We start from the raw sequence: 25,567 nt of genomic DNA on the forward strand, positions 1-25,567 counted from the left end.
TAACTGAATCCGAGCGAGGCGTTGGGCTCTAACTGAACCCGAGTGATTGCACTAGCTACGTTACTGAACCCCGATTGATCCCTTGCTGTTAACTGAACCCGAGTGATTCCTTCGCTACTGCTGCTAACTAAAGCCGATCGAACCCTGCTGCCTCCTTCACTTGATGAACAGTGAGCATTGTTGGGGGGAGGGGGTTTGGATGAATAGTTCCTGGTGGGGGGTTGGATGAACAGGACCCCGTGGTAGTAGAGGTCGTTGCCGCTGGATGAACAGGACCCCGATCAAGCCGGTTGGGGGTGGATGAATAGGACCCCGTGGAGGGCTGGATGAACAGGACCCCGTGGAGGGCTGGTTGAACAGTAGTCGGTGGAGGGCTGGATGAACAGTAGCCCACAGAGGGGTGGTTGAACAGGACCCCGTGGAGAGGGCTGGTTGAACAGTAGCCGGTGGAGGAGTGGTGAAGGCTAGATGAACAGGAGCCCGTGGATGAACAGTGGCTGGTGAAGGCAAGAGGGGATATGCCGTGGATGAACAGTGACTGGTGGAGGCAAGAGGGGAGACGCCGTGGATGAACAGTCACAGGTGGAGGCTGGAGGAGGTCGACGGTGGATGAACAGTAGCCCGTGGAGGCAGTCGACGGTGGAGATGAACAATATCCCGTGGAGTTTGCTACCTCTTGAGCATGCGTTGGTTTTCCCTTGAAGAGGAAAGGGTGATGCAGCAAAGCAGCGTAAGTATTTCCCTCGGTTTTTGAGAACCAAGGTATCAATCCAGTAGGAGACCACGCGCGAGTCACCTCGTACCTACACAAACAAATAAGAACCTTGCAACCAACGCGATAAAGGGGTTGTCAATCCCTTCACGGCCACTTGCAAGAGTGAGATCTGATAGAGATGATAATAATAAGATAAATATTTTTGGTATTTTTATGATATAGATTGAAAGTAAAGATTGCAAAATAAAATAGATTGGAAACTTGTATGATGGAAAATAGACCCCGGGGCCATAGGTTTCACTAGTGGCTTCTCTCAAGATAGCATAAGTATTACAGTGGGTGAACAAATTACTGTCAAGAAATTGATAGAAAAACAAATAATTATGAGAATATCTAGGTATGATCATGTATATAGGCATCATGTCCGTGACAAGTAGACTGACTCCTGCCTGCATCTACTACTATTACTCCACACATCGACCGCTATCCAGCATGCATCTAGAGTATTAAGTTCATAAGAACGGAGTAACGCCTTAAGCAAGATGACATGACGTAGAGGGATAAACTCATGCAATATGATATAAACCCCATCTTTGTATCCTCGATGGCAACAATACAATACGTGTCGTTTCCCTTTCTGTCACTGGGATCGAGCACCGCAAGATTGAACCCAAAGATAAGCACTTCTCCCATTGCAAGAAAGATCAATCTAGTAGGCCAAACCAAACTGATAATTCGAAGAGACTTGCAAAGATAACCAATCATACATAAAAGAATTCAAAGAAGATTCAAATATTGTTCATAGATAAACTTGATCATAAACCCACAATTCATCGGATCTCGACAAACACACCGCAAAAGAAGATTACATCGAATAGATCTCCAAGAGAATCGAGGAGAACTTTGTATTGAGATCCAAAGAGAGAGAAGAAGCCATCTAGCTAATAACTATGGACCCGAAGGTCTGAGGTAAACTACTCACACATCATCAGAGGGGACATGGAGTTGTTGTAGAGGCCCTCTGTGATCAATGCCCCCTCCGGCGGAGCTCCAGAAAAGGCCCCAAGATGGGATCTCTTGGGTACAAAAGGTTGCGGTGGTGGAAATAGGGTTTCGTGGTGCTCCTGGATGTTTTCGGGGTATGTGAATATATATAGGAGGAAGAATTAGGTCAGTGGAGCCACGAGGGGCCCACGAGGGTGGAGGGCGCGCCCCCTGCCTCGTGGCCTCCTTGTTGATTTCTTGACGTCCACTCTAAGTCCTCTAGATCATGTTTGTTCCAAAAATCACGCTCCCGAAGGTTTCATTCCGTTTGGACTCCGCTTGATATTCTTTTTCTGTGGAACACTGAAATAGGCAAAAAACAACAATTTGGGCTGGGCCTCTGGTTAATAGGTTAGTCCCAAAAATAATATAAAAGTGTATAAATAAGCCCATTAAACATCCAAAACAGAATATATAATAGCATGGAGCAATCAAAATTATAGATACGTTTGAGACGTATCAGAGTCCCGTTTTGCGGTACGCCACACCCCTCCCGATGAATAGGACCCTTGTTTCGATCGCAGCGCTCCAACACAAGTCCGTTTCCTCTGTTTTGCAGTACACCACACCCCCGATCAACAGGATCCCATTCCGACTATAGGAGGTCCAAGAGAAGTCTGTTTCCTCTGTTTTGCGGTACGCCAGACCCCTCCCGATGAACAGGATCCCGTTTCGACCGTGGCCAGTCGAACACAAGGCCGTTTCCTTTGTTCTGTGGTATGCTAGGCCTTGTTTGGATCGGCCGTTTCGTCCAAACCGGTTGGCTCCCGATTAACAACGACGACGCAGTTTCTCTGTTCTGACCCTGCCATGTACATGAGCCCTGGCCGTATGTATGCGCGAGTAGGCGTTCGAGACCCCGCCCATATGTACGTACGTGGCCGTATTTACTTTCTTGCACCCTGGTTGTACACACATGTACATGCTAAATCCGCGCCTCTACTACGACATGTGCCCTTCCTTACTCGGCCACGGTTCATCGCTGCAGCCTGCAGACAGACCGATCGACCAGTATGTACGCACACGTTCGCGACCAGAATGACAACGCTACGTACGCTTCGACCAGGTGGGTCCCGACTATCAGGCACTTCCTTGCTTGTGAAGATGTAGCTAGTGCGTCCCAGCAGTCAGGGGGCGAAACATTTTTTCCCGTAATGTGGACGCGCTTCCTTGCGTGCGAAGATGTAGCTGGTGGGTCCCAACAGTCAGGGGGAGAAAACATTATTTTTCAGGGTAAAAAGGATGCAGTTGCATGCATGTGTCCATGGGCATGGTGCGTCCCCACTGTCAGCCTCTCACGTACAATTATCTTTCGATGACTCTCGTTTGTTGACCATGTTGACCACACTGTGACGAGTGCACCAAGGCCGGTGGACGACGGCGAGGCCCCAGACTGGAACGACCCGAAGATGGGGAAGACGCGACAATGGAGTCACAGATGGAGAGGAGTGGGAAACTTGACTGGTTCTGGTGCGCAGCAGCACTGCCGCCCACGGGAGACAGGAGCAAGAACAGAGGTTGAAGAAGGAGCACGGCTGTTGGATTAACATCCAACAGTCCAACTGCTAGAATTATTTGTTGATTAAGTTGACAAAGCCCTGCGTACACATCTGCTTAGTAGGCCCACAAGTCAACCACCAAATCTACCGGGTCCCAGTTGTCATCGGGAGGAATATTTTTTTTCGAATAATAAGGAGGCACTTGCTTCCGTGCGAAGATACAGCTGGTGGGTCCCAGCTGTCAGGGGGAGGAAACAACTTAATAAGGAGGAACTTTCCTTGTGTGCGACCATGGACCTCGTGGGTCCCAGTTGTTAGGCTCTCCACGTACAATCCTCTTCCGATGACTCTCGTTTGTTGACCACACCGCGCCGAGCGCAGCGAGGCGGTGGACGGCGGCGAGGCCCCAGACTGGAATGACTCGGAGACGTGGAAGATGCGGCAGTGGAGTCGCAGGCGGAGAGGAATGGGAAACTTGACTGGTTCGGATGCGGGGTGGGCATATACTCAGCAGAGAATAACAGGAGGTGCGGAGTGGAGGGATGGCCTGGCCGTCGGCGGGGTAGCGTTTCGCTGCAAGGCATGCAAAATAGCACCACTGGATGCCAGAGGCTGGAGCAGGCGGTCCCGGTAGCGCTGGGGGAAGAAGACGAGAGACTGAAGAAGAATGTCGGTCGTTGGATGTAAATCCAACGCCTTGCTTAGGCTTCGACCTTTTTTTTGCGAAAGTGCTTAGGCTTCGACCTACTGGCCCACATGTCAGCCAGTCCATTTAGTTTTTAGTCCATTTGGTGGGCTGGGTGAAACAATGATGTAGCATCTATGCAGCCCATTTATATATTATGGTAGAATTTAAAGCCCATCTGCATTTTTCTTGAAATCCGCGGACTTGCTGGGCTGGGTGCAAATATCATGTTGGGCTGGACGGAAAAATGTTATAAAAACATAAACACATGATTGCACGTCTATTAGTGCATTGGTTAGTAAAATCTTTGCAAGCTTATGTACGCAATTACTAGGAGTTAACTTGCCAAGTTATATATAAACAATTATTATTATTATTTTGTAAGAACTTTGAATTTATGAAATAAAATATCATTTTAATTTGATGAGTTAATAGGACGTGGGGTATTATCATTTTTAGGCTAGACGTGGGACAGTTGAGTTGGTTCTAGGGAAAAGTACTGGGAGAAAACTCAGTTTAGATCGAAAAAGAAAGTGGGAGAAAATTCAGATATAGGATTAATGAAAACGAAAAATAAAGGAAGTGGGAAGGTCTATAAAATGGTTGGATGAACGACAGGTTTAACGGAACCTTATGTTGTTTCTGTTATATATATGTAATAAAATAAGATAAATATATATATATATATACTATTATAGAAGGGAAAACATAGCTTTAGTTTTGCATTGTTATAGAAAAATAGAACTAAGCTATGCGTCGTCTTGAAAAAACAAACATAACTTGGGTTGCTGATGTTATAGACAAGCTAGGTTGGGAGGCCCAGAGGCCGCTTGATACCTGGTGGATCCAAAAAACATTGAAACATGCCGTTGGCTGCCCATGTTAAACAACAAAACCTAGGCCATGGACATGGTGGGCCGGGGACTGTCAGCCTCTCGACGAACAGTTGTCTCCCAATTCCTCTTGTTTTGCTGACCATGTTGGGAATGACAGACTACGGCGCCGCAGCGAGAGCACCAAGGCGGATGATGATGTCGAGACCTCGGACCGAACGAACCTTAGCGGGGGAAGACATAGGCGGAGGGGAGTACGAGGGTTGACTTGTTCGGGTGCAGGGTGGGCCGGTGGAGCTGCCGACGCCGGACAATGTGTTGGAGTAGAGGGATGGTCTGGCCAACGCCATAGGCCATGATGGCCAGACGTTGTATAGGAAGAGGATGAAATATTGAACAAAATAAAGAAATACAAATGTATAGGTGATTGGTCCCATATGTCTGTGTACGAGACCTGCTGGGTCCACCTGAGAAGGGGAATATGTCGGGAAGAAGGAGATTCAAAGCATGGCAGCCGAGTGAACTAGTTACATACATAAGCAAATAGCCACTAAAAAAAGAAAACAAGTTAATGGGTTCTTAGAAGAAATATTTTGGAAAAAACAGATAATTACGACACATAGGCTAATGCATGAAACAGTCATATGATAAAGGTGCTTAAACAGATAAAGTACAACATCTAGACCTTCCTGGCATGCTTGATCATGACGCTGCGGCTGTCTATGTACTCGTTGGTTATGGGAAGCAGACATGCCCTCATGTCCAAGATCCGCCTGTACATGTCATAGCATGCGTATGCGTCCTTGGCCGTGTAGGTTATGTAGGCTAGATTCATAGGTACCTCCCACGTGTTCAGATCCTTGGTATCGTTGTCTTGTTTCATGTTGGCGTAGCAGGGGTCGATGATGGTCTCGATGAGGTCAACCACAGAGTCCTTCTCCTGCCTGTTGCCGATGATCTTGTATTGCTTCTGGATGTCGACAAGCTTGTTGCACCAGATGGCCGAATCATCGCGTTCTTCCTTCTCTCCACCGTAGCGAAGGTGCAGTAGGCGCTGTCAATGAAATAGGCGAATGCTCCAGAACCTCTGATGGCCCTACAGTAGTGGTAGACAAGAACCTCGTCCCGCATGCATACCTAGGCCACCGCGATCCTCTGGTCCATGTCAGGAGACGAATGGATGGGCACAAGGTCTAGTCCTGCGACCTTGTGCTTTCTCGTCCTGTAGGTATTGCTTGAACTCGGGGAGGCAGAGCTTCACTGAGTCCGGATCATTGGTGTACATCACATTCAACTTGGTGCAGCCATGGTACTTAACGGTGAACTCAAAGGTGAACTCCTTACTGAAGTCCATATCCAGCAGGCTCACCCCTCGGATAACCATTGAAGTCTCTTCAAGTGAATGAGTGGATAGGCGGCGACAACTGTTTGTTTTTCAGCTCTTGGGGAACTAGATTCAATAGTAAACTGAGTGTGTACAGGCAACAACAATTACTACCCCTCCCTCATCCGCTACACGCCCGACAGAACATGCACCCTCGATGCATTCAAACGCCTCCATTAATAAACCTATTCCGGCCACACGTCGGTTCACGAGCGGGTCTGTATTGGTACTGTAATAACAAGTGTTAGTGGTCACTTTACTTAAATTTAACTAGCTTTAATAGAAAGTTATTCTTAAAACAAGCAATGCATTGGCTCGTTCTATCAGTGCCATAGGATCAACATGCACAACAATTAGAATTATTATTCTCAGGATGCACACGATCAGCACATTTGTCGCACTTTCACACAGATAATACTACCAAGTTTGAACTGTTTGTTATGGTTGCTGTCATCTGCATCATCATGCCGTGTTTCCCAGCTTGCAAGATTCAGAACCAACAAATAAGATTCAAATAATAAGTACATCAAAGATGCCTACACATCTCATTGATTCCTGATACGTCTCCAACGTATCTATAATTTTTGATTGCTCCATGCTATATTATTTACTGTATTAGGCAATATTGGGCTTTATTATCCACTGTTATATTACTTTTGGGACTAACCTATTAACCGGAGGCCCAGCCCAGATTTGTTGTTTTATGCCTATTTCAGTGTTTTGAAGAAAAGGAATATCAGATGGAGTCGAAACGGAACGAAATCAACTGGAGAAGTTATTTTTGGAAGGAAACACACCTGATGGACTTGGACCCCACGTCAAGGAAGGAACAAGGTGCTCACGAGGGTGGGGGGCGCCCCCCCTAGGGCGCGCCCCCTCTCTCGTGGGGCCCTCGTGGCTTCCCTGACGTGCTTCTTCTGCCTATATAACTCCATATACCCTAAAACTTCCAGAACACATAATAGATTGGGAGTTCCGCCGCCAGAAGCCTCCGTAGCCACCAAAAGTCAATCGGGACCCTGTTTCGGCACCCTGCCGTAGGGGGGAACCCTCACCGGTGGCCATCTTCATCATCCCGGTGCTCTCCATGACGAGGAGGGAGTAGTTCTCCCTCGGGGCTGAGGGTATGTACCAGTAGCTATGTGTTTGATCTCTCTCTCTCTCTCTCTCGTGTTCTTGAGATGATACGATCTTGATGTATCGCGAGCTTTGCTATTATATTTGGATCCTATGATGTTTCTTCCCCCCTCTTCTCTCTTGTAATGAATTGAGTTTCCCCTTTGAAGTAATCTTATCGGATTGAGTCTTTAAAGACTTGAGAACACTTGATGTATGTCTTGCCGTGGATATCTATGGTGACAACGGGATACCACGTGCCACTTGATGTATGTTAAGGTGACCAACTTGCGGGTTTCGTGACATTGGGAACCTATGCATAGGGGTTGGCACACGTTTTCGTCGTGATTCTCCGGTAGAACTTTGGGGCACTCTTTGAGGTCCTTTGTGTTGGTTGAATAGATGAATCTGAGATTGTGTGATGCATATCGTATAATCATACCCACGGATACTTGAGGTGACATTGGAGTATCTAGGTGACATTAGGGTTTTGGTTGATTTATATCTTAAGGTGTTATTCTAGTACGAACTCTAGGGCTGTTTGTGACACTTATAGGAATAGCCCAACTGATTGATTGGAAAGAATAACTTTGAGGTGGTTTCGTACCCTACCATAATCTCTTCGTTCGTTCTCCGCTATTAGTGACTTTGGAGTGACTCTTTGTTGCATGTTGAGGGATAGTTATGTGATCCAATTATGTTAGGATTGTTGAGGGAACTTACACTAGCGAGAGTATGAACCCTAGGCCTTGTTTCAACGCATTGCAGTACCGTTTACGCTCACTTTTATCACTTGCTACCTTGCTGTTTTTATTATTTCAGATTACAAATACCTTTATCTACCATCCATATTGCACTTGTATCACCATCTCTTCGCCGAACTAGTGCACCTATACAATTTACCATTGTATTGGGTGTGTTGGGGACACAAGAGACTCTTTGTTATTAGGTTGCAGGGTTGCTTGAGAGAGACCATCTTCATCCTACGCCTCCTACGGATTGATAAACCTTAGGTCATCCACTTGAGGGAAATTTGCTACTGTCCTACAAACCTCTGCACTTGGAGGCCCAACAACGTCTACAAGAAGAAGGTTGTGTAGTAGACATCAATTCCCAGCTTGCAAGATTCAGAACCAACAAATAAGATTCAAACAATAAGTACAACAAAGATGCCTACACAACTCATTGATTCCCAGCTTGCAAGATTCAGAACCAACCCATTAGAGCCTTTTAATAAACTGAATATCGGGATTAAATCCATCCTGGCTAGCCGTGTCATACAACCCAAGAACTTGGCTATGCTCTTGACCATCACAACATCTGTAATTGAGTATTCCTATTTACATAGATAAGAAAGAGTATGATTACTATAATAGCGGCACTAGTTGAAGCAAACTTTATTTCCAAAATGAGAAAAGATTGCGATAGAATAGCTTTATTTAAAAAATAGAACATTAGCACAGTATGACAAAGCACAATCATGTTGTTAAAGGATAGTACTGACCGGTGTGAGGGGCCCTATGCCGCCACAACTCGATGTGGTGAACTTGCAACTCCACCCGGATGAGGCCAGCCTAGAGATCCATGATTCAATTCATGCGCCTTTTTCTGCAGTTCGCCTAAAATGAAGCAAAGATTGCATCATTCAGCTAGCAAGAAGTACTTGCTCTCATGAGCTGGCAGGTTCTTCTTTAGTAGTTGCACTAAAATTCAGCAACATTAAGGTTGGCTGTCCTGCTCATGTAAGGTGCAACTATAATTTGCTTATCCTTTTGTGCAGTTCCACTAAAATAAAGTGCCATTGTGGTGACAATGACGGCTCATCTTGCAAAGGCTAATAAAATGTTGCACGAGATTACCAGCAGAATTTGATGGAGATTTTGGAAACTCCAATCACCATTTTGTGCAGTTCCACCAAAATTGAGAGATGTTGCCCACATGACATTTTAGTTGAACTGCACAAGACACTCATTCCGAAAAAAGTGTTTTGTGCAGTTCATCAAAAGGTCACAATTGCAACAAGGTGAAATGGATATCCCTATCTGCACAAAAAGATAGAAAGTAAACAGTTGCTAGTCAATCAGAATATATGAAACATACACGAAATGAAAAGAAGCATCTTAATTATGTTCATGGAAATCACGCAAGGACAGTAGAAATTTTAAAACTTCAGCAATGCTTCATGTTACCGGAAGCATTACGATCAACAATGACATTCGTCAAATATGGTATTACTTTAATGGTGGCATTGCTTGTTTACCAGATACAATAAATCAACAGCAGCTAAAGAGTTGGTTTAAGGGCATGGGACCGTGGGGACACCAGGTCACTCAGTAGCGTAAGGAAGCAACTTACTTATCATACTGGGGAAAACAGCAGGAGTACCATTTGTAACACAGTTTAATTGCATCATATCACTAGAGGCATTAGATTAACAATAACAGTGGTTAGACATGTCCTTAAGGTAACAGTGTGATCGCTTCACTTTACATGTGCCCTTACATTAACAACAACAAAAAGTTGTTATAAGGACATGCGACAATGGACGCATGAGCACAATGTACCTAAAAGGAGGCATAAAGTGGTGATGCCGAGTTTGTTCATGCTCTGTGAGGGCGGCAAATCTAATCCTGGAGACCTTTTACAATGTGAGGGAAGCAAATCTAATCCTGAAGACCTTTTACTATGTGAGGGCAGCAAATCTAGTCTTGGAGACCTTTTACTATGTGAGGGCAGCAAATCTAATCCTAGACATAGTCTATTACTTGTCCACCAGCCGCCACTTTCTATCCATTTTTCAACCAATAATAGATTTGTTCCTTATCCAGTTTGTACTGTGTTTTCCCATTATTTCCCTTTTCAACCAAGAGACCGGTTGGGTATCCGGTCTCTACTACTTCCCCCCTGTTATTTCCTCTTTGAATCAAGTCCTAGATTCATGCTACGACTTTCCCCCCTTTCTTCGTTGTTTGAACCAAGTCCTAGATTCAAATGCATGAAGTAGCTTTACCTCTAATAATACTAAAAATTTAGGTGGATTTGGAAGAGCTGATGGAGGTAGAAAAAGATGCACATGCACACACGTGGGGAGCTGGGGCAGTAGAGCAAGGCCGCTTTTGAAGAACTTGTACCTGAGGGTCGTCTGGATGTCGGCGATGGCAGGTCGGATCTGCGCACAATACGGCAGGGAGGAAGAAGGGTCGGAGGACCTCCTGAGCCGGCGCTGTGTCAGAGAGAACGACACAGGCAGATGATCAGGCCCCGCCGGCAGCTGTGGGTTTCCTCCCTCGCCGGCAATGACCGCGTGAATGATGCACCTTAGTCCTCTACACACACCGGTCGGATCTGTGACCAGCGGTGAGCAAAGAGAAAATGTCGCTATCACTGTCTTGTTTAGATCTGGAGAGGATGAGAGAATGAAGAGAGCAACCCTAGTAAAGCAAGCTCTTCTCCCTCATTTCTCTCTTCTAATTCTAAACTCACCGACGTGCGGTGGGCAGGGTGGGGACTTGCCGATGGTCGGTTTGCTCAATTGTGGCCCCACCTCACAGTGAAAACGTTATGACTGGAATAAAAATGCCATATACTCCCTCCGTTCCTAAATATAATTCTTTTTAGATATTTCAAATGGAATACAACATACAGATGTATGTAGAAATATTTTAGAGTGTAGATTCACTCATTTTTCTCCATATGTAGTCACTTGCTGGAATCTCTAGAAAGACTTATATTTGGGAACGGAGGGAGTACTATACTAATAAAACATTAAGGCCACGAGGCGATGCAGTGCTGGTTACAGGAGGCAAGAAGAAGAGATGCATCCATAAACGACGTCCACCTCCTCGACTCAGGGCGTTGGCCCACCAAATGACGGCTAAGTAGCAGCAGCTTTCGTGGCCAAGTCGACGTGCTTCTGAACAATGGTGTCCAAAGATTACAGGCGCTAGAAGAAGGCCAACGTATTTCTGTCCTCGCTTGCCTTGTAGTGGCCTATGTAGACGATTTCCCCGTAGACGTGGATGTGCAGGTCGACGATTTCTTGCATGGCGAGGCACTGCGCGGCGAGCGCGACCTCGGGGTGCACATTCTTCATCGTGACCTCCGGCACCTGCAGGGCCACCAGGGCTTGAAATAGTTCGTCACCATGAAGGCCGATGAGGGTGGCAAGCAATGAGGAGCCTGGGCGTGCGGGCTGGAGCAGTACGGCAAGGTCATCCGCGTGCTTCTTGACGGCGGTGAACTTGCGGATGGAGGGGACCATCATGTCATCCATGCGAGTGACGAAGCCGGTGTCGGCGAGGGCTATGACGCCGGCGGTCGCCAGCACCGTCCGGAAACATTGCGCGGTGTGGGGCTGCAGGCCGGCGTCTTGGATGATTTGGCACAACCGACTGCCACTCGCGTTCATCGCCTCCACAGGTGCTTGTGTCTTCTGGTCACTTGGTCTTGGATTGGAGTGAGTAGTGTAGCGCAGAGACTAGTAGTAGATGGATTAGAGTGGTGGGGCGCCTTTATATGAGAGTCCAAACTCTGTTGCATTCACATCGTGCTGGCTCTATTCTGCTTCTCCAATTAATTCCCTCTGCATGCTAATTGAGGATGCATCATTGACCGTTCAACGTCTCGGGAACTGCTACCCTCTCCCTCCTTGGCATTCAAGCCGTATCAATGTAAATGCGGGTCAAGAAGAGACTAGTTACTACATTGTGCACCGCGACCGTGTGGGGGTGCAACGCAAATGGCACAGGTATGATGTACTTGTTCCACTTTCTTGTTTTGAAATCGTGTCTTGTAGTAATGCCCAGTTTTGAATATACTTTATAAGTTTGGTTGTTGCGCCAATATATACAACACTCCCTTCATGTAGGTTGGGTCGCTGAAGTCAAAATTAGACACAAAACACGATGGTGACGGACCAGTCTACCTCCATCCTGGTTTATTGCTCCCTGTCTTAATCTGTGCCAAATTTTGACCATAAATTTTACTAACAAAAGGTTCATGCATGTCACAAAAAATATATCATTGAAAACTATGTTCAAATACAAATCAAATGATATAATTTTTGTTATGCACTAACATTTTGCCAGTTAAATCTTTGGTCAAAATTTAGCACAAATTACAAAAGGGACTAATAAACCAGGACCTAGGTAGTAGTACACCAGGTCGAAGACAGTGATAATACAAATAATTAATGCCAAATAAGAGCAAGGGATCACACATGTCATTTATGACTAGAATAAAAATGCCATACACTAATAAAACATTAAGGCTACAAGGCGATGCAGTGCTGGTTAGATTAGGTAAGAAGAAAGATGCATCCATCTACAACGTCCACCTCCTCGACTCAGGGCGCCCGCCCACCGAACGGCGGCTAAGTAGCAGCGGCTTTCGTGGCCAGGTCAACATGCTTCTGAACAATGGCGTCCAAATATTCCAGCCGCTGGAAGAAGGCCAACGTCTTTCTGTCCTCGCTGGCCTTGTAGTGGCCTATGTAGACGATTTCCTCATAGACGTGGATGTGCAGATCGACGGTTTCTTGCATGGCGAGGCACTGCGTGGCGAGCGTGGCCTCGAGGTGCACATTCTTTGTCATGACCTCTGGCAGCCGCAGGGCCACCAGTGCTTCAAAGAGTTCGTCACCTTGGAGGCCGATGAGTGTGGCCGACAACGAGGAGCCTGGGCGCGCGGGCTAGAGCAGTACGGTAAGGTCGTCCGCGCGCTTCTTAACAACGGTGAACCTGCGGATGGAGTCGACCATCATATGGCGCATGCGAGAGGCGATGCCGACGTCGACGAGGGCTATGACATCGGCGGTCGCCAGCACCGTCTGGAAACGCTCCGCGGTGCGGGGCCGCAGGTCAGCGTCTTGGACGACCTGGCACAGCCGACTGCCGCACACGTCCATTGATGCCATGGGTGCTTGTGGCTTCTGGTCACTTGGTCTTGGTCTTGGATTGGAGTGGGCAGTGTTGCGCAGAGACTAGGAGTAGATGGATTGGAGTGGCGTGGCGCCTTTATATGATAGTCCAAACTGTGTTGCATTCACATGCTCCATTCTGCTTCTCCAATTACTTACTCCTACCTCTGCATGCTACTTGAATGCAGAGGCATAATTGACCGTTCAACGTTTCGGGAACCGCTACCCTCTGCATCGTTGGTGTTCAGCCGTATCAACGTAAATGCATGTCAGGAGACCCATCGACGACGAGGTGCCTATGGTGACTTCGTAAATTTCAATATGATATGCCGACACAGTCTTTCGGAGGTGCTCATAGGGGTAGGGTGTGCGTGTGTGCATTCATAGGGGTGAGTATATGCGCGTGTATATGAGCGCTTGCGTCTGTACTGTGTTAAAAAACGTAAATGCGTATCAAAAAGAGACTAGTCAGCACTAGTATACTCAATATTGTGCACCGCGACCAAGGCGGAGAGGAAAACGAGAGAACTACGTATTTATTTACGGTGTAGATTCACTCATTTTGCTCCATATGTACTCATTTAGGGTGTAGTCTAGTCACTTGTTGAAATCTCTAGAAAGGCAAATACTGTACTCCTTTCCGCTTTACAGGGCTATACTACCAAGTAGTACTACAATAGTGGACTCACATAGCAATTTTGTCTCATGCAAGAGCCTGGCTATATGCACCACGCCCCACCCCTACATAAAGACCGTCACGCGAGCATTCGCAACTGCCACGTTCGGGTTGCTCTTGGCTCTTTGCCTCTTCGAGAAGATGAACAATGATGTTACTACTACTACTACTTCTATAGTATCGAATCCATTGCTGCATGTCCGTCCACCGCGTGCTGGAGGGATAGCTTGTTGTAGTATAAGCAAAAGCCTGTCCTCGTCTGCGAGCCACCGCGCGCATGGGCGAGGGAGAAGGCGTGTAGTAGTCAAATGAAGCTTCTCCTCGTTGTACAAGTTGATGGGACACATCATAGCACTGGCCCCACATGCTTGCCTCTAAACTTGGCTAAAAGACCCGCAGTGTACAATATATTTGCTGCAACCTCTAACATTTACCCCACTACAAATTAAAAAATATATCCTGTCTTGACCAGATGAGCTTGCAAACAACAATCACCAGGATGACAGGTAGGGCCAGAAGATTATTTTAATAAAAAGTGCTTTGAGACGGACTCATAGCATGGAGCCGACCCCAACGATTTTAAGCTTATAGGCATGGTACACACTATCCTAGACTACTCATGAAACTGCCACACGAGCGTCCGAGCTGCACTTGGCTCTTCACCTCTTCGGGAAGTCGAACAATGATGGAGTACTACTGCAGTGGAGTACTACTACAATATGCTTCTGGCCATCTGACACCGAATGAACTGCTGCATGTCCATTGCCTGCGGGAGGGAGAGCGTGTAGCAAAAGCTTCTCCTAGTCCTGCCAGCCACCACGCTCATGGGCAATGGAGGGATGCAACTTCATTGGCTTACTGCTCCTGCCTTTGTGTCTATGACAGGTGGGCCTAACAGGTGGGTGGCCCACCTGTCATACAACCAAAGGCAGGTGCAGTTAAGGCACCTGAGCTCAGTCCACGAGGGAGAGGGCATTGTAATCAAACTTCCCATTGTTGTACGAGTTAACGCGACACATCAAAGCACTGCACTCGATATATTTCAATAATTTGCGTTTACCAATGCATTAATTACAATGCATGCATGCATGACGTGACTCTCCTTTTGATACTTGCATGTGTTGATTTAATGCACCTTGAAGAAGTATGAATATATGACGGTAAAGCTTTGTAATGCCCCGGCCCTAAAGCGAGAGATGGTTGTATACAAGGAGGGCGAGATCATGCAGATGGAACAGGACCCGACGATGGAGCTCTCTATGATCTCGATGGACCTCACCTTGCTCCACTTCCCCTTGTGCCTCCGCCCCTTGAAGCCTCTAGTGTATGAGGTTCGAATACACCTTGTCTGTTTGGCTAATCGAGCAAGGTGCAAGTTTCTTGATTGATGTGCTGTTCGATTGATTTGTGCAGTGCAAGTGAAAGCACAAGTGCTCCCTGGGTGGTTTTGGTAATTAATGTCAACATATCTCTTGTTGGACTAACACTTTTACCTAGTATGTTTCAGATAAGTTCAACAATGGAGTGGCATGGACTAGAGGATGTGGAACCCCTTCAAGATGCTAAGGACAAAGGATTGGCTCAAGCTTCAAGATCAAGACTCTACATTTTCTATTTTAGTGATCCAAGATCAAATTGAGTCTATAGGAAAAGCCAATACTATCAAGAGGGGATGAGGTGTTGCTTAATGGCTTGCTTGCTCAAAGTGCTTAGTGATATGCTCCAAAACCCTCAACTACCTTCCCACATCCACATATGACCTAAACCAAAAGTCAAACTTGGCCCCACCGATTCTATCTATCCGGCGCCACCGAGTTTCAGATGCCATAGCCACTGCCACAAACCCTAGCAAATCGGTTTTACCGATAGGGATCTCGGTCTCACCGAGATGGGATTGTAATCTCTCTGTGTATGTCCATTACCAAAATTGGTCTCACCGAGTTTGAGCAATCGGTACTACCGAGATTACAATGCAAACCCTCTGGTTAGCTTATTACCAAAATCGGTCCCACCGAGTTTGTGTAATCGGTCTCACCGAGTTTGCCTGGCCAACTCTCTGGTTAGCTTATTACCAAAATCGGTCCCACCGAGTTTGTGTAATCAGTCACACCGAGATTACGTTATGCCCTAACCCTAACCATATTGGTCCTACCGAGTTGCATCTCAGTCCCACCGAAAATCCTAACGGTCACTAGGTTTGCTGAATCGGTCCAACCGAGTTTAACCATTTGGTCCCACCGAGTTTGGCAAATTGTGTGTAACGGTTAGATTTTGTGTGGAGGCTATATATACCCCTCCACCCACTCTTCATTCGTGGAGAGAGCCATCAGAACATACCTACACTTCCAATACACATTTTCTGAGAGAGAACCACCTACACTTGTGTTGAGGTCAAGATATTCCATTCCAACCATATGAATCTTGATCTCTAGCCTTTCCCAAGTTGCTTTCCACTCAAATCTTATTTCCACCAAATCCAAATCCCGTGAGAGAGAGTTGAGTGTTGGGGAGACTATCATTTGAAGCACAAGAGCAAGGGGTTCATCATCAACACACCACTTGTTACTTCTTGGAGAGTGGTGTCTCCTAGATTGGCTAGGTGTCACTTGGGAGCCTCCAACAAGATTGTGGAGTTGAACCAAGGAGTTTGGAAGGGCAAGGAGATCGCCTACTTCTGTGAAGATCTACCGCTAGTGAGGCAAGTCCTTCGTGGGCGACGGCCGTGATGGAATAGACAAGGTTACTTCTTCGTGGGTGGAGCCCTCCGTGGACTCGCGCAACCGTTACCCTCCGCGGGTTGAAGTCTCCATCAATGTGGATGTACGATAGCACCACCTATCGGAACCACGGCAAAAACATCCGTGTCTCCAATTGCGTTTGAATACTCCAAACCCTTCTCTTTACATTCTTGCAAGTTGCATGCTTTACTTTCCGCTGCTCATATACTCATTGCATGCTTGCTTGATATGTATTGTGTTTGTTAAACTTGTGCTTAAACTCCACTTAAACTTAAGAATATTAAAAACTGCAACTTTTGGCACTCAGTGTCTAATCACCCCCCTCTAGACACCTCTTCTCGATCCTTTCAATTGGTATCAGAGCTTTGGTCTCCATTGCCTTGGTTTAAACACCATTGGAGGAAGATGGATGTGTCTACTTTGGGGAGTCTTAGACATAGAGTGCCTATTCTTGATGGAGAGTATTTTCATGAGTGGAAAAATGAAATGCTTGAGATTTTCAATGAATATCATTTGAACAAGTACATTACTAGCCCTTGTGCACCTCATGTTAATCCTTTGCACCCTACCCTAGATGAAGATATTGACATGATTCGCAATCTTAGAACGGTTGAGCTCATCATTAGAGGCTTGCCTAGAAACTTGATTAGTTGTTTGCCTACTCTCAAGTGTGCCTACACCATATGGAGATTTCTTGAGGAACGACTTCCAGATTATTCCTTGAAAAATTTAGACGAAATTCTCCATAAGTCTATTGCCTTGAGTAAGATGAACTCTAGTGATCCTAGCTTTGGTGATTGTCTATTTGAGCTTACCAATCTCATGCGTGCTAAAGGAAATGTTGGAATCATTAGCGATATCATATCCGAAGCTATTAGAATTCATAAAGGTAACCATTGTGATGATCATTTATCTAATGAATTACCCTCTCTAGGAATTGATCAATCACAAGATGATGTTGAACATGGATACTATGATGAAGATGATGATAGTGACTATGATCTTGATGATGCAATGAGGCATTTTGGTCTTATGGAAAATCTTCGCGGCTACATGGCTGGAGGAAAGGAATGGGTCCTTGATAGTGGATGTACTGATCATATGACCGGAGATAAAGATATGTTCCGTGAGCTTGCTGAAAACGACGGCCCTCGAAAATATGTCACTTTTGGTGATAATTCAAATGGTAAGGTGGTTGGCCTTGGTAAGGTGGCCATCTCACATGATAGCTCCATACAAAATGTCATGCTCGTTGAATCCCTTGAATACAATTTACTTTCAGTTTCTAGACTTGCGGATTTCGGTTTCAATGTCTTATTCACTGAAGTAGATTGCCAAGTGTTTCGTAGAGACAATCATAAAATGGTCTTTACCGGTATACGTAGAGGAGATCTTTACATTGTTGATTTCACTAAAAAGGTTCAACCTAGAACTTGCTTAATTACCAAATCTTCTAAAGGCTGGTTGTGGCATAGAAGACTAGGTCATGTTGGTATGCGAAATCTTGATAAGCTTATTAAAGGTGATCATATCCTTGGAATAAAAGATGTCATATTTGACAAGGATAGACTTTGTACTGCTTGTTAAGAAGGTAAACAAGTTGGAGGAAGTCACCGCACGAAGAACATCATGACCACAAGAAGACCACTCGAGCTACTTCACATGGATCTCTTTGGTCCAAATGCCTACAAGAGTCTCGGTGGTAACTCATTTGGTCTAGTCATAGTTGATGATTTTTCAAGATTTACGTGGGTGTTCTTTCTTGATGACAAATCGCAGGTCCAAAAGATCTTCAAAAACTTCGCTAGGAAGGCCCAAAATCAGTTTGACGTGAAGATCAAGAAGGTTCGGAGCGACAACGGAACGAAGTTCAAGAACACAAATGTGGACACCTTTCTTGACGAAGAAGGGATTTCACACGAGTTCTCGGCTACGTACACACCTCAACAAAATGGAGTTGTTGAAAGGAAGAACCGGACACTTATCGAGATGGCAAGAACGATGCTTGATGAGTACAAAACGCCAAAGCACTTTTGGGCGGAAGCGGTTGAGACAGCTTGTCATGCAACAAATCGCTTGTATCTTCACAAGCTACTCGGCAAGACGGCATACGAGCTCCTCACCGGTAACAAACCCCAAGTTGGATACTTTCGAGTATTCGGCTCAAAGTGCTACATTCTTGATAAGCATCATCGTTCTAAATTTGCTCCTAAATCTCATGAAGGTTTCCTACTTGGTTATGGCTCAAACTCTCACACTTACCGTGTCTACAACAATTTCACCCGAAAGGTTGAAGAGACGGTAAATGTGAAGTTTGATGAATCTAACGGCTCGCAAGTAGAGCAATTGCCAATTGATGTAGGAGACAAAGACCCTTCGGAAGCAATTCAAGACTTGTCCATTGGCAAGATTCGTCCAACGAAAGTGAAGGAGAGTACCTCGTCCGTCCAAGTGGAATCTTCTACCTCACGACAAGGTGAACCAAGAGTTGATACGGAAGCATCCACAAGTGGGACACGCCAAGATGAAGAAAACGAGGAAGCGCACCAAGATGAACATCAACAACCTCCTTCTCCACCACGACAAGAGAACGACAACGTCAACAATGAAGAAGGCCAAGAAGAAGCACAAGATGAAGAGGATGTTCCACCCTGACCCAAGCAAAAGCTTTCACGAGTTCGAGCAAGAATTGCTAAGGATCATCCCGTCGAGCAAATCTACAATGATATCCAAACCGGGAGAATCACTCTCTCTAAAACTCGTTTAGCTAACTTTTGTGAACATTACTCATTCATCTCTAGCATTGAACCTATGAAGGTTGAAGAAGCATTGGAGGATCCGGACTGGATAAACGCTATGCATGAAGAGCTACACAACTTTGAGAGAAATCAAGTGTGGACATTGGTCGAGAAGCCCGACAACAACCACAACATCATTGGTACCAAATGGGTGTTTCGCAACAAGCAAGATGAAGATGGACAAGTGGTTCGCAACAAAGCACGTCTCGTTGCCCAAGGCTGCACACAAGTTGAAGGTATGTACTATGGTGAGACATATGCTCTCGTTGCTAGACTTGAGTCCATTCGCATCTTACTTGCTTATGCTAATCACCATGATATCACCTTGTACCAAATGGACATTAAAAGTGCTTTTCTAAATGGCAAAATTGAGGAGGAAGTTTATGTTAAGCAACATCCCGACTTCGTCAATCCTAAGAAACCTAATCATGTTTACAAACTTCACAAAGCCCTTTATGGTCTTAAACAAGCTCCTAGAGCATGGTATAAATGCTTGACCAAGTTCCTTATTGAAAAAGGCTTTGAAATTGGTAAAATTGATTCTACTCTTTTTAATAAAAGGGTTAATGGAGAACTATTTGTGTGCCAAATTTATGTTGATGATATCATATTTGGTTCAACTAACCCTCATTTTAGTGAGAAGTTTGGAAAGCTAATGTCGGAGAAGTTTGAGATGTCTATGATGAGTGAACTCAAATTCTTTCTCGGTTTGCAAATCAAGCAAACTAGGGAAGGTATCTTTGTCTCTCAAACGAAGTACACCAAGGACTTATTCAAGAAGTTCAATATGCAAGAATGCAAAGGTATGACTACACCCATGCCTACTAGTGCACATCTTGATTTGACCAAAGATGGTGGACCGGTTGATCAAAAGGTTTATCGCTCTATGATTGGTTCATTGTTATATCTATGTCCTCTTGTCCCGATATTATGATAAGTGTGTGCATGTGTGCACGATATCAAGCTGCTCCTAAAGAGTGTCATCTTAAGGCTGTGAAAAGGATAGTGAGATACCTAATCCATACACCAAATTTTGGCATTTGGTATCCTAAGAGGTCCTCTTTTGATCTTGTTGGCTACTCCGATTCGGACTATGCCGGAGACAAGGTTGATAGAAAATCCACTTCGGGTACTTGTCAATTCCTTGGTAGATCTCTTGTGTCTTGGTCTTCCAAGAAACAAAACTCGGTATCTTTATCCACCGCCGAAGCGGAATACATTGCCGCTGGTTCATGTTGTGCTCAATTACTTTGGATGACCCAAACTCTTAAAGATTATGGGATATATGTGAAACATGTTCCATTGCTATGCGACAATGAAAGTGCTATTAAGATTTATCACAATCCTGTGCAACATTCTCGAACTAAGCATATTGAAGTTCGTCATCATTTCATTCGAGATCATGTTGCAAAAGGGGACATTAACCTTAAGCATGTTCGCACCGATAAGCAATTGATGGATATATTCACTAAACCACTTGATGAGAAAGTGTTTTGCAGGTTGAGAGGTGAATTGAACATCATTGATGCTTCAAACTTGGAGTAGGAACTCCATTTGATACATGCGGGGCATGAGCCTATGACTAATCCTCGATATTTCTCTTATGATGCTATTCATATGTCTTGGATATATTTGTACCTTGCATGTTATCTAACCCATGTAGGTACTTGGTTGAATCTAAATCTATGAGATTGCAACTCACTCACATCTTGAGCAATCTCTACATCACCAAGTCTCTACACAATGGTGGTTGAAGACAAGGAAGCACGAAACCATTCAAACATATCCTTTGGCAAATTCTATGTTGAGTCTCATGATTGTCATTTTGGATACACAAGTGCTCTTCCTTGTAAAGCTAACCCATGTAGGTAGATGAACTCAAACTCCAAGTGGTTCTCCCAACCCTTGATGACCTACATCAACCTTGAGCAACCCGCACAAGTTCAACTACATGAGCAAGATCAACACCACCACCCAAGGTATGTTATTCCATCTTAGAGAAGCTTTACTCCAAGTCATGAGTCAAAGCAACTCGACAAGATGTGAATACATCAAAAGGCTTAAACGAAAAATGGTAACCCCATTTTGAGCTTAAACGATGAGTATGACCTATGATCGAGTGCTCTCACTTGACTCCTAAGTCAATATACTCTAACATAGGCGGCTTTGTCGCCAACCATCTCTAGATGAAGTTCTAAAAAAAACTTCATCTAGAACTTTTAGTTTCTTTTCTTTCCTTTTTGTTCTGCATTTTCTGCATCCAATTCATTGCAAATCTTTCAGTAAATTCCTTGCATATCCTTGTGAGATCTTACTTGTCTAGTGAGCTGAGGTGACAAGTGGTTTCACTCTAATGAACTCGGTCACACCGGTTTGTTCTCTTCGGCCCAACCAAACAACTCTGAGTCACTGATTCCACCACAGGAAAACCAACTTGCCACTTATTCCTGATTTCTGTTTGCTCCAGCTCCACTCAATGATTCTTGTCCTCTACCAGCATCATATTAGACATGCTGCTTTGCTCTGTGACTCGAGGACCAACCCATTTGTATCACATGTCCAGAAGAGCCCTTCTTGGAAATTGATGTCAAAGGGGGAGAGAGAGATCACATCAAAGCTTAATCCCTCCTATAGGGGGAGAAAGAGAGAATACTCAGGGGGAGAGAGTTTCTCAACTAGGAGAAAGTAATATCATCAAAGACCCCAGATGCTTGGTGTTTAAGAGGAGAGATGTCACATGTCTTTAAGAGGGGAAAGACATGTTTGGTTGCTTGCTTTAGCTCAAGCTCTGTTGTTTCCTTTTTTGTTGCTCTGATTTTCTGTTCCCTATCTTCTCCCAATATCCCATGCAGATTCAGGGGGAGCAAGACATCTAAGGGAAGGAAATCTCTGATTTTATTGCATATCTTTACCTTTGGGGACATGTCTATATCCAGTGTGGTACTTAGTACTCACTCTACATGTCATCCCAGTCTTGGTTCTCTTGTGGTTTCTCTTGCTTGCTCTGGTCAGTAGGTGTATCTGTGTTATTTAACCTTGTTTGTGCAGGTTCATCCCATCCTAAGCCAACTCAAGACCACAAGGTAAGTATATGCATCACAGTCATGTGAATGAGAAGTTCTTGCTGATGTACATACTGTTTGCAAGAAGGACTCATGAGCATGAAGGTACATTTCTCACATTCACATCATTTGCTCTGATGCATATAGCCAAGATACATGTAACACATTGCTTACTCTGTCATGTTTACGCATTCACATGCTCCTATATTCAATATTCACATGATTGCATACATGTAGGGGGAGCCTATGCATGTTACATGTCTTCCCAAAGCTTTACTTGCTATTCTCTATATCTTTATCTAAAGCTTTGATGTATGTTGTCATCAATTACCAAAAAGGGGGAGATTGAAAGCACAAGTGCTCCTTGGGTGGTTTTGGTAATTAATGCCAACATATCTCTTGTTGGACTAACACTTTTACCTAGCATGTTTCAGATAAGTTCAACAATGGAGTGGCATGGACTAGAGGATGTGGAACCCCTTCAAGATGCTAAGGACAAAGGATTGGCTCAAGCTTCAAGATCAAGACTCTACATTTTCTATTTTAGTGATCCAAGATCACATTGAGTCTATAGGAAAAGCCAATACTATCTAGAGGGGATGAGGTGTTGCTTAATGGCTTGCTTGCTCAAAGTGCTTAGTGATATGCTCCAAAACCCTCAACTACCTTCCCACATCCACATATGACCTAAACCAAAAGTCAAACTCGCCCCCACCGATTCTATCTATCCGGCGCCACCGAGTTTCAGATGTCATAGCCACTGCCACAAAACCTAGCAAATCGGTTTCACCGATAGGGATCTCGGTCTCAGCAAGATGGGATTGTAATCTCTCTGTGTATGTCCATTACCAAAATCGGTCTCACCGAGTTTGAGCAATCGGTACTACCGAGATTACAATGCAAACCCTCTGGTTAGTTTATTACCAAAATTGGTCCCACCGAGTTTGTGTAATCGGTCTCACTGAGTTCGCCTGACCAACTCTCTGGTTAGCTTATTACCGAAATCAGTCCCACCGAGTTTGTGCAATCGGTCACACCGAGATTACGTTATGCCCTAACCCTAACCATATCGGTCCTACCGAGTTGCATCTCAGTCCCACCGAAAATCCTAACGGTCACTAGGTTTGCTGAATCGGTCCGACCGAGTTTAACCATTCGGTCCCACCGAGTTTGGCAAATTGTGTGTAACAGTTAGATTTTGTGTGGAGGCTATATATACCCCTCCACCCACTCTTCATTCGTGGAGAGAGCCATCAGAACATACTTACACTTCCAATACACATTTTTGAGAGAGAACCACCTACACTTGTGTTGAGGTCAAGATATTCCATTCCAACCATATGAATCTTGATCTCTAGCCTTTCCCAAGTTGCTTTCCACTCAAATCTTCTTTCCACCAAATCCAAATCCTGTGAGAGAGAGTTGAGTGTTGGGGAGACTATCATTTGAAGCACAAGAGCAAGGGGTTCATCATCAACACACCATTTGTTACTTCTTGGAGAGTGGTGTCTCCTAGATAGGCTAGGTGTCACTTGGGAGCCTCCAACAAGATTGTGGAGTTGAAACAAGGAGTTTGTAAGGGCAAGGAGATCGCCTACTTCGTGAAGATCTACCGCTAGTGAGGCAAGTCCTTCGTGGGCGACGGCCGTGATGGAATAGACAAGGTTGCTTCTTCGTGGACCCTTTGTGGGTGGAGCCCTCCATGGACTCGCGCAACCGTTACCCTCCGTGGGTTGAAGTCTCCATCAACGTGGATGTACGATAGCACCACCTATCGGAACCACGACAAAAACATCCGTGTCTCCAATTGCGTTTGAATACTCCAAACCCTTCTCTTTACATTCTTGCAAGTTGCATGCTTTACTTTCCGCTGTTCATACTCATTGCATGCTTGCTTGATATGTATTGTGTTTGTTAAACTTGTGCTTAAACTCCACTTAAACATAAGAATATTAAAAACTGCAACTTTTGGCACTTAGTGTCTAATCACCCCCCTCTAGACACCTCTTCTCGATCCTTTCAGCAAGGGAGGGCACCTGGCCTGCGCGGACTGCCGCGTCGAGCGCCCCGGGAACCAGCGGCAGTGCGAGAAGTGCGAGCGCGGCCATGGCTTCGATGTGCGCAACAAGGTGGTGGATGCCGTCCTCTCCTCGGTGAGGGTGGAGTGCCCACACGAAGGCTGTGGGCTCTATGTTACTTACCACAAGCTCGCCGATCACCAGAGCGTGTGTCTACTCGCACCTTGCAAATGCCTCGTGCCCGTCTGTGGCTACAAAGGCCCGCCGCCGGAGCTCCCCCACCACATCAGCACCGTGCATCCCATGCCAGTGCGTAGGATCCAGTACGGCAAGGTGCGCCAACTGCAAGTGCCACTGTCAGAGCCATGACTCTTGCTGTTCGCGGAGGAGGATGGTCGCGCGTTTTTCTTGGTCAGCGGTGTGCTCGACATCAGCGCATCTACCGCCGTGTCGGTCGTCTGCATCAGAGCGGGGGCGTCCCCACTGCCGCACTACGTGGCCAAGTTGTGGGCGAACAACCCGCTGGGGGAGCTCAAAGGCAGGACCGATGCTGTTAAGGTGGAAATGGAGGTGACAAGCAGCAAGGATCCTGGCAACGTTGTCATGCAGGAGCTGACCTTGTTCACATTTCCACCCAATCTACTGGCCGGGGCTGGGTTGTCGAGGACGATGTCCCCCCACATTCAGATTGACAAGCTCACCTCCTAAATGATTCTATAGTGCCTTCTGTTTATCTTAGTAATATGCTAATATAGGTGTTAGCTCGGTCTATTTTAGCTTAAGAGATGGTGGGTTTTGGTGGTGATGCAACACTTACTTCGACATCAGATCAGCAGTTAAAGTAATTTCCAACAGTCGAATGGATATTTTGTGTCTGTTGGATATAAAGATCCTTTGGGTAAGAATTATAACATATTATATGCTTGTTTGTTCAGGAAGTGTTGCATAGTTGTGCGAGTTGACGCGACACATCCAAGTACTACTACTACTAGTAGTACTCCCTCTGATCCTAATTTCTCTACGCATAAGTCGAGGCGCAGATACCAAGGAGGGCCTAGTTGTGTTTATACTTGGACAACTCA

The 25,567-nt window shown here is 45.4% G+C and overlaps 1 protein-coding gene across 1 annotated transcript; it reads left to right on the forward strand.

Moving 5' to 3' along the window:
• The first annotated feature begins 15,065 nt into the window (after window positions 1-15,065).
• Window positions 15,066-25,193, forward strand: LOC147979764 (uncharacterized). Its single transcript, XM_087515336.1, has 4 exons — window positions 15,066-15,200; window positions 15,283-15,287; window positions 24,491-24,818; window positions 24,873-25,193. Exons 1-4 carry the CDS (start codon window positions 15,066-15,068, stop codon window positions 25,191-25,193), a joined length of 789 nt encoding a protein of 262 aa, XP_087371462.1.
• The last annotated feature ends 374 nt before the right edge of the window (window positions 25,194-25,567 follow it).

The sequence above is a fragment of the Triticum urartu genome, chromosome 3A (genome assembly GCF_056163025.1).
Source record: "Triticum urartu cultivar PI428250 chromosome 3A, HENAU_Tu73, whole genome shotgun sequence".
NCBI lineage: Eukaryota > Viridiplantae > Streptophyta > Magnoliopsida > Poales > Poaceae > Triticum > Triticum urartu.

What these genes read in the sequence shown, in the direction of transcription:
- LOC147979764 (XM_087515336.1), top strand. Translation starts at nt 15,066, where the DNA reads ATGGTTGTATACAAGGAGGGCGAGATCATGCAGATGGAACAGGACCCG. An exon ending in GTAGGATCCAGTACGGCAAG is followed by an intron (nt 24,819 to 24,872) that starts GTGCGCCAACTG and finishes CTGTTCGCGGAG; the next exon opens with GAGGATGGTCGCGCGTTTTT.